The 16,991-nt window shown below is 39.8% G+C and overlaps 1 protein-coding gene across 8 annotated transcripts in view; it reads left to right on the top strand.

The window, feature by feature from the left end:
* Positions 1 to 16,991, top strand: part of LPP (LIM domain containing preferred translocation partner in lipoma) — a 682,060-nt gene that overhangs the window by 304,863 nt on the left and 360,206 nt on the right. For all 8 annotated transcript variants that reach the window (XM_029215421.1, XM_029215422.1, XM_029215424.1 and 5 more), the window contains one exon: positions 612 to 724. In XM_029215421.1, coding sequence (XP_029071254.1) covers positions 612 to 724 — 113 coding nt within the window. The remainder of the gene's footprint in view (positions 1 to 611; positions 725 to 16,991) is intronic.

Below are 16,991 nucleotides of genomic sequence, written 5' to 3'. Positions count from 1 at the left end.
GAATAATTGCTATGCAGGACAAAAAATTATGTGTCAAAGCCAATTACAACGCAGTAAAATGCCAGCTAATGCAAATCTCCTTGACTTAGGATGGGGTTACATCGTGAAAAGCCCACTGTAACTTGAAAATATTAAGTGGAAAATGCATTTAATACACCTAATCTACCAAACATCATAGCTTAGCCTTGCCTACCTTAAACATGCCCAGAACACTTACATTTAGCCTACAGTTGGGCAAAATCATGTAACACAAGCCTATTTTATAATAAAAACTTGACTATATTATGTCATTTATTGGACACTGTACTGAAAGTGAAAAACAGAATGGTTGTGAGGGCACAGAATGGTTGTAAGTGTATGGGTTGTTCATCCTGGCGATCTCCTGGCTGACTGGGAGCTGAGACTGCCTGCCGAAGCCCAGCATCACAAGAGCATTGCACCCCATATGGTTACCCCAGGAATAGATCAAAATTCAAAGTGCGTTTTTTGTTGAATGCCTGTTGCTTTTGCACATAGGTGGAACCATCATTAAGTTGGGGACTGTCTGTGTTTGTAAGAGTGCTATAGTATTGCATCCGTGTTAATTTCATGTGTGTGTTTCCTTTCCGCAGGTGATTTTCTTCCACCCCCGCCTCCACCTCTAGATGATTCCAGTGCGTCTCCATCGGGCTCTGGGAACTTCCCTCCTCCACCTCCCCTTGATGACAGTGCTTTCAGGGCACAGGTAAGATCTGGGGTTGAAGTCATGTTTATAAGCCACGCTAGGAATCATGAATTCTGAGATTGTTTCTGTGGTGGATAAACATTTATCCAGAGCCTACAGAGAGAGCTTTACACCTCACAAAGCACTAAGGCATTTTAATGCCAACTGCCCAGCTCAAGCTTCCCAGAGTTCTGCTGGCTTGCCCTCTGAAGCCCTGGAAATCCTTTTACCTACTAATTTTATTTTGAAACTGAAAGTCATTCTTTAGGAATGCCATTTGAGAAGTCCACATTTTCTTGTTATCCTGGAGACACACAAGCAGGCTTTTTTATTGCCTTTTTTCTCTTTCCACAGACGTTGCATTCTAAATGAGTAAGGATGATATTTTAAGGTTCTGGTTGGTCACTGTGGGTACTGATTGGTCAGCAACATCTTTCTAGCAAAAGCAACAGCAAAATTTCTTAGGTTTTCTCTTCTGAGTGAGGTCAGGCGTGCACAGTATGGTATGTGTTGACTATTTAGAAGTATTTGTGCTCCAGGGAGTGTTGAGAGCAAAGTGACTCAGGGCTAGATTCAGAAGCAACAGTAAAAGTTCTCAGCCTGTGTTCATGTAGAGCCACTGGTGACCAGCTGCCACTGTTTAGGCAGTTAAATGCCAGTTATGTCAGGAAGGAAAACTAAATAATATTGTCATACAATTATTGTCATATTTTTAGGGGTGATGATGTTACTATAGATATGTCAAAGAAAAAAATCCTTATTTTTTAGAGAAATGTCGGCAAGATTGTTGAATGAAGTGAATAGTGCCTGGTATTTGCTTTAAAGTCAAAAGAATCTAAAAAAGAGTGGGTATGTATATATATATGTATATATGTGTGTATATATATATATATATATATATATGTACGTATAACTGATTCACTTTGCTGTACACCTGAAACTAACACAACAGTGTAAATCAACTAGACTCCAATAAAGAAGAATCCTAAGAGTAGGGAGCTACTGAGTGAGAAAATATTAGCTATGAGTTGATAATTGTTGGGTGCATGGAGGTTTAATTCATTATTTGTTCTACCTTTGTATATGTTTAAGATTTCCCATAATAAATTTTAAAGAGGAAAAGCCATAGAAAGTAACTGCTTAAATAGTTCAGGTCATTGTGTCTTTTTTTCTCTTAAATTTCAGGTTAGAGGAGACAAAGGTAGAAATGATTAATTCACTCAACAAATATTTCTGTGCTCTGTGTGGGCACCTTTATAGCACTAGGTATTCTATAGCAAAAAAGACAAACAGGGTTCTGCCCTTATGAAACTTACATGTTAGTAAGGGCTGTTCTTTGCATGTTGTTTAATTTATGCAATTAACACTTTGTTTAGTCTATCTTCTTTCTTGAATAGTTATGTAACTATTTTGTAAGCATTTAAAATCTTGAGTTCTGAAAAGTTTGCTTGACCTTGTGACAAGAAGAGTTGTGTTTGATACTAGTCGAGCAGCTTATTCTTGTCACATGATCTCGACCAGGTCACCCTAAGGCCCACTTTTCTTGTAATTAAAGATAAGATAACTGTATCTACCTCTAATAATAAAATGAAATACAGATGGATTTGAATGTACTAAACTATAATCACCTTACAGATATTTTGATGTTATAAATGTCGCCATATAAAAGTAACAGCGACAAGAATAATAATAAGGCTTGCCAAGGGTTTCATTAAGAAAAATCAAACCTGGGGCTTTCATAAAATTACAAAAAGTCTTTTTCTGTATAGATCTTGTCCTGTTAACTATATCCAAACTATGCTTTGTTTTTGAAAAGGAAGGAAATAAACAAAAAGCCTGTTGCCATGTTGGCTTATGTTCTATAAAACAGAAGGAAGAAGGATAAAAAAATAAAACAGATTTTGCCAAATGGAAAAGGGCAGATCTGGTAGGAGAGGTGTGTTGTTATTGAATATGTGGAAGATTGTTGGCAAGTTCAAAAGAAAATGGGCAGGGACTTCCCTGGTGGCACAGTGGTTAAGAATCTGCCTGCCAATGCAGGAGACACGGGTTCGAGCCCTGGTCCGGGAAGATCCCACATGCCGCGGAGCAACTAAGCCCGTGAGCCACAACTACCGAGCCTGTGCTCTAGATCCCGCGAGCCACAACTACTGAGCCCACGTGCCTAGAGCCCGTGCTCCGCAACAAGAGAAGCCACCGCAGTGAGAAGCCTGCGCACCACAAGGAAGAGTAGCCCCCGCTCGCCACAACTAGAGAAAGCCCACGTGCAACAACAAAGACCCAACGCAGCCAAAAATAAATAAATAAAATAAATAAATTTAAAAAAAAGAAGAAGAAGAAGAAAATGGGCATGTCCTTTCCTTGTGTGGTGGTGATGTGATGTGATAGAGGCTTGGTCCCACTCTGGCCATATTTGCCCCAACTTTAGATTTGAGCTACGATGGAACTCAGAGTAACGTAATCACAGGAGAAAATTCTGCACGTTTTTCTCCCAGCCAATGGTGAAAACTCCTGTTGCCAAGTCCAAATTATAGCTGGTAAATGTGTGTTTTTATGTAGAAATCTGTTTATGTTTCCAGCCAGATCTTCAGGTCAGAGCCAAAAGAACCTCTATTAAGTGTGATTCTAAGAATTATAAGTTTTTCAGAGCTGAAAGGGACCTAAGAGATCATTGAGTCTAAACCTGGTGCCAGGCATCTAGTTACAGCTTTTCAAATACTTGCTGAATGAATTAATTCCCTCTCTTCACAAGTGAGGAAACTGAGACCCAAGAAGATGTGGATCCTATCGTTTCTGACAGAACTCTTGAGAAATCTTGACTCTTTATCTGTCCTTCCTCTCACTGTGCACGTGATTTTGCTTCAGGCCTCTCAAGACTCTGAGGTTCCGATGAGGGGGTAACATGCTTTTGTTTGGAAGGAGCAGGTGTTGTTGGGAGTTTTGCTTGTCTCTGAATTTCTGATGTATGCTGTAAACGTTTTTCTTTTTCCTTTGCAAAAGGCAAATATTTAATGTCAAGAATTCTTGTTTTGAGAATTCTCATTTTTGTGGGAAAAGATGAATCTTGGAAAATCAATGAGAGATTTTCTTTTCTGTCAGTATCAGTTCGAGCCTAGTGGCTGTAAGGTTTGGGGTGACCATTTAGCAATCACTTCATTCATTCGTTATTCATTCACTCACGATAAGTTGAATAACTTCTCTAAGTCAGACACATACACTGGGGTTTATAGCCTTAGAACTTGTCATCATGGGTCTAGTGCCCTGAGTCTCAACGTTGGAACTGTTAGCTTTGTTTGATCTCATGCCACAGTTGGTAATTACTTTCTATTTCAGCCAGCCAGTGGGCAGGCATATAGCATTGTTTAGAGAAGTTTTAAAGGGTCAGAATATGTCATAGGATTTCAGGTTTGCAAGGGAATTAGAGATCATAACTCAAGTGCCTTTTCTGTCGTTTGACTCTCCTAATTTTTTTTCAATTTAACAAAATGTTTATGGGTGACTACGACAGCTGAGGCAATGTTGAAGGCCAAGGAATAGATCAGATACCACCTCCGATTCAAGCTTGGAAGATGCATATATACCCAACTTCTAAATTAAGGTGTTTCGTAGTAAATTATTCCTTAGTCATCATGCTTTGATCAGAAGCACAATCTTAGTCCTTTGTTGAGGTAGAGGGTGGGGGAAATAAATTAACTCTGTCTAGAGACATGCAAGAAGGATTCTTGGAAACAATTTCAATTGAACTGAACTTTGATGGCTAATTAGGATCTTAATTTTCAAATGGGGGAATGGAATTTTAGGCAATAAAGCAACAAGTATAAGAATACAGAATATTCTGAAGAATATTCTGAAATCATTGCAGGTATTTGTTACTATTGAAATATAAGGTTAACATCCCCAGGTCTGTTGTTGGGTGCCAAGTGGTGCTTTTAACACACCATCAGACAAAATGTGTTGCCCTTGTGGGAAGCCCTATGCAAATAGCTCTGAGTTGTCTGGTAGACTTCCTTGAGCTCCTCAGGGATTTACCTGCTGATACCTGATGGCTTTGAGTTCAGGTGCCCGATACTTAACTTCCCCTTTTTATGACATGTTTGCTTGACTTTTTCTTCATGACCACCAGCTGACACCTCCTCACTCTGCCTCTCTCTTTGTGGCCCAGACCGTGGCTTGCTTTTACGTGTCTGTGACCCTGGGCTTTTACCTTTCCACTTCCCATCAGCTCTTCCATCCCTTCAGGCAGATGGCTGCCTTTGCTAGGGTACCTCCAGCCCCTCCACCTCAGAAAACAGACCGTCTCATCCATTGCTGGTTACTCCAGGTATTACAAATGTCTTTCTCTTATTGAACTGAAATTTGTCCCTTTATGATTTCCTCATACTGATTTTCTTCCTACCCACTTAGAAAATGATGTGCATTCAAAGGAACTGTCAGGCCAGGAGAGAGAGAGGTGGTGTCTGTCTCAAGGGGGTGATCCATAAAACTCCTGAAAGAGGTCACTTTTCTGAGGAGAGCATGAAAACAGTGTCATGTGAGCTATTCACTGAACTTGGGGAAATGCCCAGAGTTTGTTGAAAAGAGAAGGAAGAAGAGAGATTTCTTTTTTGTTTTAATTTTTAAAAATTTTATTGGAGTATAGTTGATTTGGAGTATAGTTGATTTACAGTGCTGTGTTAATTTCTGCTATACAGTGAAGTGATTCAGTTATATATATGTTCTTTTTCATATTATTTTCCATTATGGTGTATCACAGGATATTGAATAAAGTTCCGTGTGCTATAAGGTAGGACCTTGTTGTTTATCCATTCTATATATATTAGTTTGCATCTGCTAATCCCAGACTCCCAATCCCTCCCTCCCTCCCCTTTCCCCCAACCTTCCTTGGCAACCACAGGTCTGTACTCTATGTCTATAAGTCTGTTTCTGGAGAAACTTCCGAAATCCTTTATTGCCTTGTCTTAAAGTCAGGGTCCAAAAGTTTGTGGGCCAAGTCATTTCTACTCTTGTGAAAACAATTTCAAAGCTCATAGATGTGTAGGGTGAATGGTGGATTGTAGTCATTTATCTGCTTACTCACTTTATGTATTTCATTTATCAATAATAGCTTAAAAATCTATTGATGTTTCAGTAGAACTGGAACTGAAATCTGTGTCCTGTGACCCTTAGTCTAGTGCTACCATGATCACAGGTATGGAATGACAGAATTTTACTTGTAGACGTAGAGAACTCAGGCCCCCGCCATGGGCACATTCATTCATGAGCTCACAGAAATAGGCAGCAGGCCTTGCTTTATTTATATGGTTTGGACATACCCTACCATAGAAGTCATCCCTTCTGCTACCTGGTAGTGTGGTGAGGAAGGAAGAGGCTGGGTGAAAAAGGAGATCCAGTCTACAAAAATTAAGAGTAGAGATGCGATATTGTCAGAGCAAAACCAAAATGCTCAGCAAAAACTTTAATCCACTCTGAAGTGCTTACCCTTCCTGTGTAGTGAGGATATAAGAATATCTTGATCCATGAAAACATACCAGGGGAGTGACCGTGATGCTTATTTCTTCCTGGCCCTTTGCCTTGTTCCTTTGGGTCTTGTGTTCGCGAGGGGCCCTAGTTGATTTGTAGGGTTATTTGTGACCCTGGCAAAAACAGTAGCAGCAGCAGCTTGCTTCATGATTATCTCCTCCTTTTACGGTCCACACATGTAGAGGAGTGTATGTTTAGCAGGGCTGGTGGGTTCTTAGGCATGTCACAGCCTCCGGGCGGTGTGACTTTCTAGAAGCGAATGTCGGAGTTTTCCTGTTTGCCTTTCGCTCTGAATCATCCTCTGATTGGGTATTCAGGTGAGAAATGAGATATTTTTGGTGTCTAGACTTATAAAAACTTCTTTGAAAGTAGCAGGCCACAGCCGATAGGGACTATTCCAATGTTTCATTTAGTAATCTGACCCTTTCTCTTGAATGTCATAGTTTCTCTTCCTTGTTTTTTAAGAATCTATTTTAAAAGGTAAACCCTTTCCCAGGGATCGATAGTGGAGTATGTGTGCACACACAGGCTCATTCACCCATATCAACTCAATTACCACTGCTGCTACTCTTTTGAAATAATCTAGGACACATGCATGTATTCTGCAGTGAAAGTTTGGCTGATTGCTGGACAAGAAAACCTTATGGGGAAATAGGTTGCGGTCAGTTCTGTTGTGTGTTGAACTAACCAATGAGGTTAGATTTGCTTTAGCTCCTGAGTTTCTTTATTGGGAGTAATTTACAATATTTGCATATTTCAGAAAATTTCCTGTGCCCAAATTAAGTGAAACTTAAGTCGGTTCTTTCTGAGTCAGTGGAAGTTTTTATCCCATTTTATCTTTCCCATCAAGAACCTTAGTGATTCCTTCAAAGCTGAAATACATTTATTTATTTTTTGTACATCTAAAAAGTAATGCATGTTTTTTCTTAGTAATGTAAATAAATCAAACAATATGGAGTAAATATTTTCAAACATGTTTCTCTATCAAGGAAAAATTATGATAGGCATATGTGCCCCAGTCCTAATATATACACCATATGAAGTTTGAGCACTCCTTTTCCTGCCTCATCTAAAGTGTTATTAACACAGTTTGGAGAATGTGTTGCAATATTTTAAACTTTATAACACCTCTTTTTAAAGAAATATTTCTCCATTAAATTGTACCATCACATTATTAATAAACTATAGCTTTTGTTTATTGCATTGTTTCTTGTTTGCTATTTCTTTTTCTTGAATTCATCATATTGGTTCTTTTATGTCCTTTTTTTTTTTTAAATTTCTTCCTCCTACAGTACTTTGTTAAATATTTATTTATTTATTTACTTACTTATTTGTTTATTTGGGAAAGGCTACATGGATGATATATTTTCTAAGTCCTTGCATATCTGAAAATGACTTTTTTTTTTGGTTTCATCGTTAAGTAAAAGTTTGGCTGCAGTAGAATTCTAGGGTCAAATGTTCTTTACCTCAATATTCAACAAAGATTTCTATGTTATTACTTTGTATCATTCAGTCTTTAGTGTTGCAGATGAGAAATCTGATGCCAGTCTGATTCTTTTTCCAATTTAGTAACTTTTTCTTGTTTGATCTGTAAGCTTTGTTTGTGGGATTCAGCAATTTTACTACACTGTTTCTAGATACAGCTTCCCTCACCCTCACCCTCACCCCAGTATTTCTACTCAGCATTCAGTGAATCTGTTTGATCTGAGGAGTCAAGTTTTTATTTAGCTAAGGGGGATTTTCTTGTGATGTTGGGAAAATGAGTTTTAATTTTTCATTTGCCGTTTTCTTCCTTATGGAACTCCTATTTTACGGTTTTGGACTTTTTCTCCCATTCTTCATATTGGTATTCTTTTTCAATAGTTCTACCATATGGAAGAATCCCTCTTGCTTGCTTCCTTTCTTTATTTTTAATTTTGTGGTGATGATGTACTCTCAAATTATAAATGCTATATACGCCTGAATTTAGGGAGAAAATGTGCTTGGGGGCCGCTCTGAATCTGCTGTTCTGGTAGACCTAGCTCGCTTGTACTCCAAACTTTATCTTTTATCTAAATCAGAAACATACAGTCCTTTACTTGCCACTTTTTTCTTTTTAATTGGAGTATAATTGCTTTACAATGTTCTGTTAGTTTCTGCTGTACAATGAAGTGACTAAACAGACCAATCACAAGTAATGAAATTGAAACTGTAATTAAAAATCTTCCAACATACAAAAGTCCAGGATCAGACGGCTTCACAGGCGAATTCTATCAAACATTTAGAGAAGAGCTAACTAACACTTGTCCTTCTCAAACTCTTCCAAAAAATTGCAGAGGGAGGAACACTCCCAAACTCGTTCAATGAGGCCACCATCACCCTGATACCAAAACCAGACAAAGATATCACAAAAACAGAAAATTACAGACCAATTATCACTGATGAACATAGACACAAAAATCCTCAGCAAAATACTAGCAGAGTCCAGCAGCACATTAAAAGGATCATACACCATGATCAAGTGGGATTTATCCCAGAGATGCAAGGATTCTTCAATATACACAAATCAATCAACGTGATACACGTTAACAAATTGAAGAATAAAAACCATATGATCATCTCAATAGATGCAGAGAAAGCTTTCGACAAAATTCAACACCCATTTATGAGAAAAACTCTCCAGAAAGTGGGCATAGAGGGAACCTACCTCAACATATAGTCCTTTAAATAGTCAGCCACAGGGTGTGTGTATCCAGTCGTCACTGTGTGGGAGGCTAGGGAACGGGTTTCCCTTAGATACATATGCCAAGAACAGAGCAACAAGCATCAAGGCTATTTATTAGTTGTGAAGATCCATTGGCAGGTAGCAAAGCCCCTGTTTTACATGCTGCACATATATGCCCAGTGAGGGCAGCAGTAGGCTGTGGCCAGCCCTTCTGCGGGGTGCTGTCTGCTTGAGTTCTCAGTTTCCTTCCTCACTTTTTCCCCATTCATGCCTTTCGATGACTATGTCACCAGGAGTGTCAGGGATTCTGGCAAAGTACCTTTTATTAGAAAGAATGAACTCATTAAGTGATTTCACTGCTGTTTTGACTGGTTTTCAGTATGTACCCCAAACTTTCTTTTCCAGGAGGCTTCCCCACCCCCTCACCTTTTTTGTCGAGGCAGTTTGACATCAGCTTAGATATTGCTATCTTTTGCTATTTATCTCAAGCTCACGCTGCTGCCCTTGAGGGCGCCACCACAGAAAAGCCCTCCCTGATTGCGTCATCTAGGCCAAGTAAAACTTCAGGGACAACATAGTATGATGGCGAACACTGTAAGTGCTGATCCAGACTACCTGGGGTCACACGTGGCTCCCCACTCACTAGCTATGTGACTGTGATCGTGTTATTTAACCTTTTCATGCCCCTGTTTGCTTATCTGTAGAATGGGAATAATTGTTGTACCTATCTCTTTGTGTTGTTGTGAGGTTACGTAGAGAATATCATATGAGCCTGCCATAGCCTAGAGCTTAGTAAATGTTCACCATTGATGCTATTATGGTTACACAGTTCTGGGTTAACTGTTCTCTGTGCTGAATTCTGGCATAGTTATTGCTGTCCTTTGCTTTGTACCGCACCTCCCCAAGGTTCACTAATGATGTACCACACCCCCTCAAGGTTCACTTGAGGATTTTAAGGCTTTTTACCAAAGAAATACTCCCACAAGCTCTTTCGTCAAAATGATTGAATTAAATAATCTTAGCTCTCTTATGACTCTAAAATTCAACGCCCCAAGGTGTTATTACCAATAATAAAATATTAGCTTTTTATAACTTCATAGTTGTTTACAAACTGCAAAATACTGTATATTATTGAATTTGATCTTCACAAGTAAGAATAGCACACATTTAATTTAACAAATACAAAAAAAATTAAGCCTCAAAGATTTGAGGCAGCTTGCTTAGATTTCACAGCAAGTTTCATGGAAGCAGTGATTTATTTTTGAATGGATAAAAACAAAAACAAAATGCATTTGGGGGACTTTTAAGCCTCTTGGCTTAGTATCAAGTCCCTTCAAATGAGAGAAGGCACATCATTTTAAATTCTCAAAAAGCAGCCAAAGTCATCAACAATATGTGTTTATGGCTAGTGGCCAGGGGCCACCAAGATAGCTTTCTTTGTAATTCTTTAGTGGAAATAAGCACATCTTCCATCCCAGCCTCCGGCATATTCCCTGACAATCCCCTCACCGATTGTACCATGTACTTCTTATCCGTGGATTTGGTAAGGAAGCCCTATTGGGCTCACAGATCCTTTAGTTCCTTTGTAATTTACGTAATCCACTCAAGATGAGAACAAAACAACTTGATACGAAAGAAGTGGTAAAAGTGGACATAGAGGATGCCAAAACCAAAAACCGAGGGCATTAACTCTTACTTTTGCAACTCTAATGTTTTAGGGAGATTTTCTGTGCATAGCTAATTTGGGTTGATCCATTCAAAAGTCAGGTATTTAAAACTGCAAATATATTATTGCATGCAGTACTTATATGAATCCTTGAGGGGTTAAGCTATTATTATCATTATTTTATCATTAACTTTTGTGAGTTTGACCTGTCCAAGACTCCTACCCTGTAAATTTCGTAAATTCCAAAATTGACGTTGTTTTGTTGTTTTGTTTTTAATGAAAGACTTTCATATACTTTATCTCACTTGAGCCTTTAAATAACTTATGAAGAGGGAGGGTAGGGATAACTCTCCACCTTGTGCTAGTGAAGGGACTGAGGCTCAGAGAGTTAGGTAATAGTCCAGGTTTCCATAGTATTAGGTGTCTTGGGGCAGGAATGAGACCCTACCTTTTTCTGAGTCATGCCAGTCCCTTTCTTTCTCTTTTGGCAGCACCGCTTTATTGTTACTCTTCCTTTATACTGTTTTTCAATGAAGGACACAAAACACCAATTGTCATGTTCCTCTCCAAGTAATTTCATTAATTGGTAGCCCACGCTTTTATGAGTTTGGTTGTAAAATCCTCTATTGCAATATTGTCTTTAGCCTTTTAAAAATTGTCTGCATCTTTACAGATTGGAAGATTGTACTTTGACATTAAAATACAGGAAAGCTGCTTGTAGGCCTTTAAAATGGAATTTTTTCCAAATTTTTTGTTTGTTTTTATATTTATTTTGTCAATAAACCAGTAAAGATGTCAGTTTTTATTACTGTAGAAAAAAGTAAAATTGGTGGTACCTGGTGTAAACAAGCAGAGAGAGAAAGAGAGAGAGAGGGAGAGGGAGAGGGAGAGGGAGAGGGAGAGGGAGAGGGAGAGGGAGAGACAGCCCAGACACTCCCTCCTTTCCCCATAGTTTGTGTCATTCCCTTCAGTGCTTAAAGGAGTCTGTGCCTATCCTAAAACCACCTTCTGTTTTGACCTGTAGATGACACACCCATGTGATATGTGATTTGGGGAGGATCATCTCTAAGCCAAATCTCTCAATTTTTCGGTCATAGAACTAGTATGATAATTCTATTTCTCTCATCTTCTGGTTTTTTTTTTTTTGGACAGTCAGATGAAAATAACCCATTTGATAGCACTTTCTGGATCAGTAATTAAAGGATTTACCTTAAAATATGTATTTTTCATAACATTATTTTAGCATCATTGAGCTTTCATTCTTTCTATTAGAAATTATATATTTAGAGCAATGATTAACTGAATGGCCTTCAGTGGTATATTTGATGTATGATGTGTATTGAAAAGAGCATGGCAAACTGTCCCCTGAACACAGATTTAAAGATTCACGCCATAGTTTACTGCGCCGATATGTGCACTTGAGAGTCAGGGTCCTGACTTCAGAAAACCTGTCTCAGAACTGCACAGAGGACCTGGCTGGCTGAGACTCAGGTATTCCATTGAGAGATGATCAAACAATTAAATAAAAAGTATAGCAACCAGAAGAATATTTCACTGTGCACATTCAGGGAACGTCATCATTTTTATTATCATTTTACATCAAGGCATTTTGTAACTTGAAATGTGCCTATTGGATTGTTTCCATTTCCTTTTAGCTCATTGAAAGCCATACAGTGTCACTTTAGTATTTCTCTTCTGACCCAGTGGGGACAGAAACCAGTTTTGGGGCATGGCAGCTACTACAGAAAACTATTTCCACAGTTACAGATTCAGCAAATGAGGCTCTCTCCCCTCCCCTCCACCATGTTTCTCTCCGATTTTAAGTTACAGTCCTACCATGAACTTAAGTCATTTCAACTCTATTGAAATGGCTCTTGTATGCATCTGCTACCACCTCCCCTCCCTCCCCCCGCCAATCCCTGATTCGCTAATGACTTATTTTTCTGAGACATTCTTCTACTTCTGTCAGGCAAGGAACACTCTTGATGACTTGAACCTCCTTGCTTCCTCCTTCAATTTTCATTAAATAGAACCTCCTTGGGGGACTTCCCTGGTGGCACAGTGGTTAAGACTCCATGCTCCCAATGCAGGGGGCCCAGGTTCGATACCTGGTCAGGACACTAGATCCCACATGTGTGTTGCAACTAAGGAGCCCATGAACCACAACTAAGGAGCCCACCTGCTGCAACTAAGACCCAGTGCAAATAAATAAATAAATATTAAAAGAAAAAAAAAAAGAACCTCCTTGGTTCCTTTGCTAGATCTGCAACTATTCCTTTTCTTTCTTAGAACTCCCTTTTTCTTTTTTTCTGTCCCTAATTTTTTAGGTGCCCACTCAGTGTTCTCCCTTTTGACCTTCTGTCTTCTCTCAGTAGAGTCACAACTCTCACAGAGTCAACTTCCATCCCTGTTTATTTAATGACTTGGACTGGTTACGACTCTTGGCTCTGTGTCTTTCTTTGACAACTATTGTGCCATTTATCCATAGAAAATCTTTCCACAGGGAACCCCTTCACGTTCAATAGGTGTACAAATTCTACTCACGTCTTCCCCCAAAACTTCCATTCTGTTAGAGGTACCACCATATTTTCTTGGCTCCCAAATTCTAAACTCTGTGGTCACTGTTGATGTGTCTTGCTTTTTAAATATATCTATCACCAACATCTGATTTTTTTTTTTTTTTTTGGTTCAAAATGACTCTCAGGTTTGCTCTCGTCTCTTCATTTTTGATGTCCTAGTTCATTCCTTCTCCATATCACAATAGACCCATTGCTTTGTGTTATTTTTTCCCTTCCAGCTGCATTTCCCTAACCAATTAGTCTTCGAAAAATGTTATTTCCCTTCTGTGGCTTCTTTTGACTGCCACACTAAATTTCCTCTCTTAGTTGATTTTCAGAGTACTCCAAGACCTACCTCATCCTTTAAAGTACACCTCATCCCCCACTGTGCTCTTTTCATTTTTGCTCTTGCGAGGCTGACGGCGTCACTGTCAGCTTCCCATGTGAGTTAATTAATTCTCCTTGTGTCTTTCTTGGTGCCTGACGTATCCTCAGCTCTCAACTGACCAGGAAGCCTCCCCACTTTTTAAAAGCCTAATTCGTACCCTCTGACACCGCCAGTTGTGTCATCCCCATCTCTCCCTTCTTTGCATCCTGACTCTATCGACTGGGTGGTGTGGTGAAGGGACATGAACCTAGGGTTTAGTGCCAGGAAGCTCTGGAAGTGCCAGGAAGTTGTGTTACCAGTTATCTTCACATGCAAAATGGGAATGATCACTTAGAAAGTTATTCTGAGGATTAGTTAAGGTAAAGAGTGTAGAGTATCCAGTAGTATCTGGTTCATAGTAAAGGCTACAATGAATCAGTTAATGGATGGATCAGTTAATTATGTTTCATTTTCCTGCCACTGAATACATGCCTGTTTGTGGACTGATGTAATTATACGATGTGCCTCCAAACTCTATATCATAAAGCCAGAATCAAAATACGACATGGGGGAGACCTGTAGAAATCACTTGACATCACAAATCATAGAGCCTCAGCTTCGAAAGGATCATAATCCAGTTCACCTTTCCTGTGATGAGGAAATGGGTGCCCAGATTTCTTGAGTCAACTGCCCTGGGTGACACAGTAGGACAGGTGACCCCGGCCCCCATCCCAACTGGAAGTTCTGGACTCACAGATTTGAATGCTATCTATTATTCTCTTGTTACTCCCCTTTTAGAAACTGTCTGAAGGTTGGATCACAGCTCACATTCCTGTATCACCATAGTGTTTATCTCATTGAGGGATATTTGGTAGATATTTGTGGATTGATTGATTCATTCTTTGTCTTGGCAATAAGAATTCTCTGGAAACCTCTATGGAGTATGTACTATACATAGGCTTATCACCCTTTTGATGCTTTTGACGCTGTTGTAAACACTCAAAGGGTCCAACATGTACACTTCTGTGCACTGGCTCAGCATGGTGGGGAAAGGAAGCGGGAGAGGAAGTTATGTTATATACATCTTGAGCAAATCAAGCTTTTCTATTTTTAGTCCTTGCTACTGTTTGGAAAGTACAACCCTGTTCATGGCAGTCTGGCATGTATTTCCTTAGTGCCATTTCAAAAAGGGAAAAAAATAAATATGGGAATTTTTTGTAGTGAAAATAGTTACTCAGTGAAATCACGTAAGTTCCTTCTTTTTCTCTTGATGAAACCTCAAACCCACTAGGCACAGATTCCTCAACCTCAACTATGCATGTAAAGGCTCATGCAGAGGAGGAGACTGGAGTCAGCAAAACCGAGGATGGCAAGATGTGCTCTGGTTCCTGAGAGACAGGGCAGAGAAGGCAGGGGGAGGGGAGGGAGACACCTCCATCAGTGGAGTCTTGGCCGGCTACCAGATGTTGCCCCTGGAGAAAGCTGAACTCTGAACTACATAGATAAAGAGACACCTAGTGTTACAGCCCTTTGCTCAAGCTGTTCCTTCTGCCTGAGTGTCTCTCTCTGCTCTCTTTCTTTCTCCGAGTGCCTTACAGCCGCTCCCTTAATTCAAATAAGTGAATTACTTCTCTTTAGCTGTTTAGGTGACAGTTTGGGGATTTTCCCAATTGGAGGCTATACTAGTTATCATTTGGGAACAATAAAGAACTTTATGAAAGAGAATAAAATTACCTGGTCTCCATTTAGACGGCTTTCTATAATATAGCAGGCCTTGACTGGTCAGAAGTGGCAATGGTAGGATGGTTTGGAGTCAACTGCGAGTCTAGTGAGGCAGACCAGAGCCTGAAATGGGGTGGTGGCCATGACCATGGCGAAGGGGAGCTAAGAGTCCAGAGCCACTTGGAAAGAGGGGAGATGGGAACTGGAGGAGTCCAAGATGCTTTGCAGGATCCTGACTTTCTTCAGGAAAGAGATATTTGCTTTCTATCCTAGTGTTTGCCAAATAGGAAATTCCTCTGAAAAATCAGAACTCTGAGGCAAGTGAGATGTGAACTTTACTGGAGGAAATGTAGATACCACTGAGCAAAGATTACTCCTCGTTAATGAGAGGGACTCTACAGTCTCCAGACAGAAACAGCTCTGCTTAGGTAAAATTGTGACGATAGGGTGAGAATCATACATGGCTATAATGAATGCTGATTTGTGGATATTGCTGTATTGTTGTCATTGCTTTTCAATTGAATATGTATTAAGCTCCAACAGGGTGCTCTGAGTAATGCCAATTTATAGTTGATCTATCAGAACACTCAGAAGACTTTATAAACGCCAGTAAATGGAAACTCGCAGCACCCCTTCAAGGCGGCAAACGCTGCTGCCATTTCTACAGATGAGGACAAGTGAAGCGGATTGTGTTTGCTCTGTAGGCACTGTGGGTGAGAACACAGAGCTGTCGAGGGAGAGAACAGTCTTTTCCCTGTCCCCGGGAATTGGGTTAGAATACATTAGTAAAGAGTTCTCCTTAAATGTGTTCAGAGTTGTGGGATTTTAATTAAATTGTTCCAGTTATTGTTAGCACTTGCATTAGCGCCCAATAACCAAATTCTAGGCCAGCAGATTTCAAATTGAGTGTGGGAAAGAATTAGGGGAGGGGTTGCAAAGGGCTTGTTAAATTCAGATCACTAGGCCCTGCTCCTAAAAGTTCAGATTTGGTAAATCTGGGAGGGGGCCTAAGGATTTTCTCTTTTAATGGGCATCTGAGGTGCTTCTGTCCTCAGAGGCGGCTCAGTGTCCCTTCAAAACCTCAGCCTTTTCCTTCTTGTAGGGTCTTTCTTTCACCACCAAAATCTAGCCTCATCCTGAGACCAGGACTTGTGATTTAATATCTGTAGGGTCTCCTACCATTCGCTTAGTGTAATCCTCCAGTCCTTTCATTTCCAAACACCCTGTGAGCCAACACTGACAGAATAACCTGCTGTACCCTTAGCATTCTACAGGACATGTGGTTCCCAAGACCTTAGCCCACCTGGTTTTCAAAGTATCCCTGTGGGAGTTGTATTATTATTTTTCTATTTCATTGGTGGGGACTAAAACCAAGAGGGGAGATGACTTGGTGAGATATCTCACTACTTTAAACCCTTTTGAGTGAAATTCAAGTGGGGGCCTGGATTCCACTTTGGACAACAGTTGGGGACAGAGCATCTAGAACTGGTTTAAGTGGAATGTGACATAAAGAAGAAAGTTCACGATGCAATAGGTGAGAGGAGGGTGGGAATGGTAAGAAATGACAAATTCAGTTTTTCATTATTTCCTTGTTATTTGTCCTGGTTCTTTAATATAGACTAGGTATTGAACCATCACTAAGTAAATAGTAGCCATTTGATTATGGCTTAACTCTGAATATTCTACGAAAAGGAAACATTTCTCAGGAAAGCCTGATAAGAGGCATGAGCAGAGTTGTGGAGTAGAGGAAG

This window comes from Monodon monoceros, unplaced genomic scaffold (assembly GCF_005190385.1).
Source record: "Monodon monoceros isolate NGI ecotype Baffin Bay Population unplaced genomic scaffold, NGI_Narwhal_1 Super_Scaffold_11, whole genome shotgun sequence".
Lineage (NCBI taxonomy): Eukaryota > Metazoa > Chordata > Mammalia > Artiodactyla > Monodontidae > Monodon > Monodon monoceros.
The sequence above is the reverse complement of the archived record's forward strand: the minus strand, read 5'-3'. Positions and strand labels throughout refer to the sequence as shown.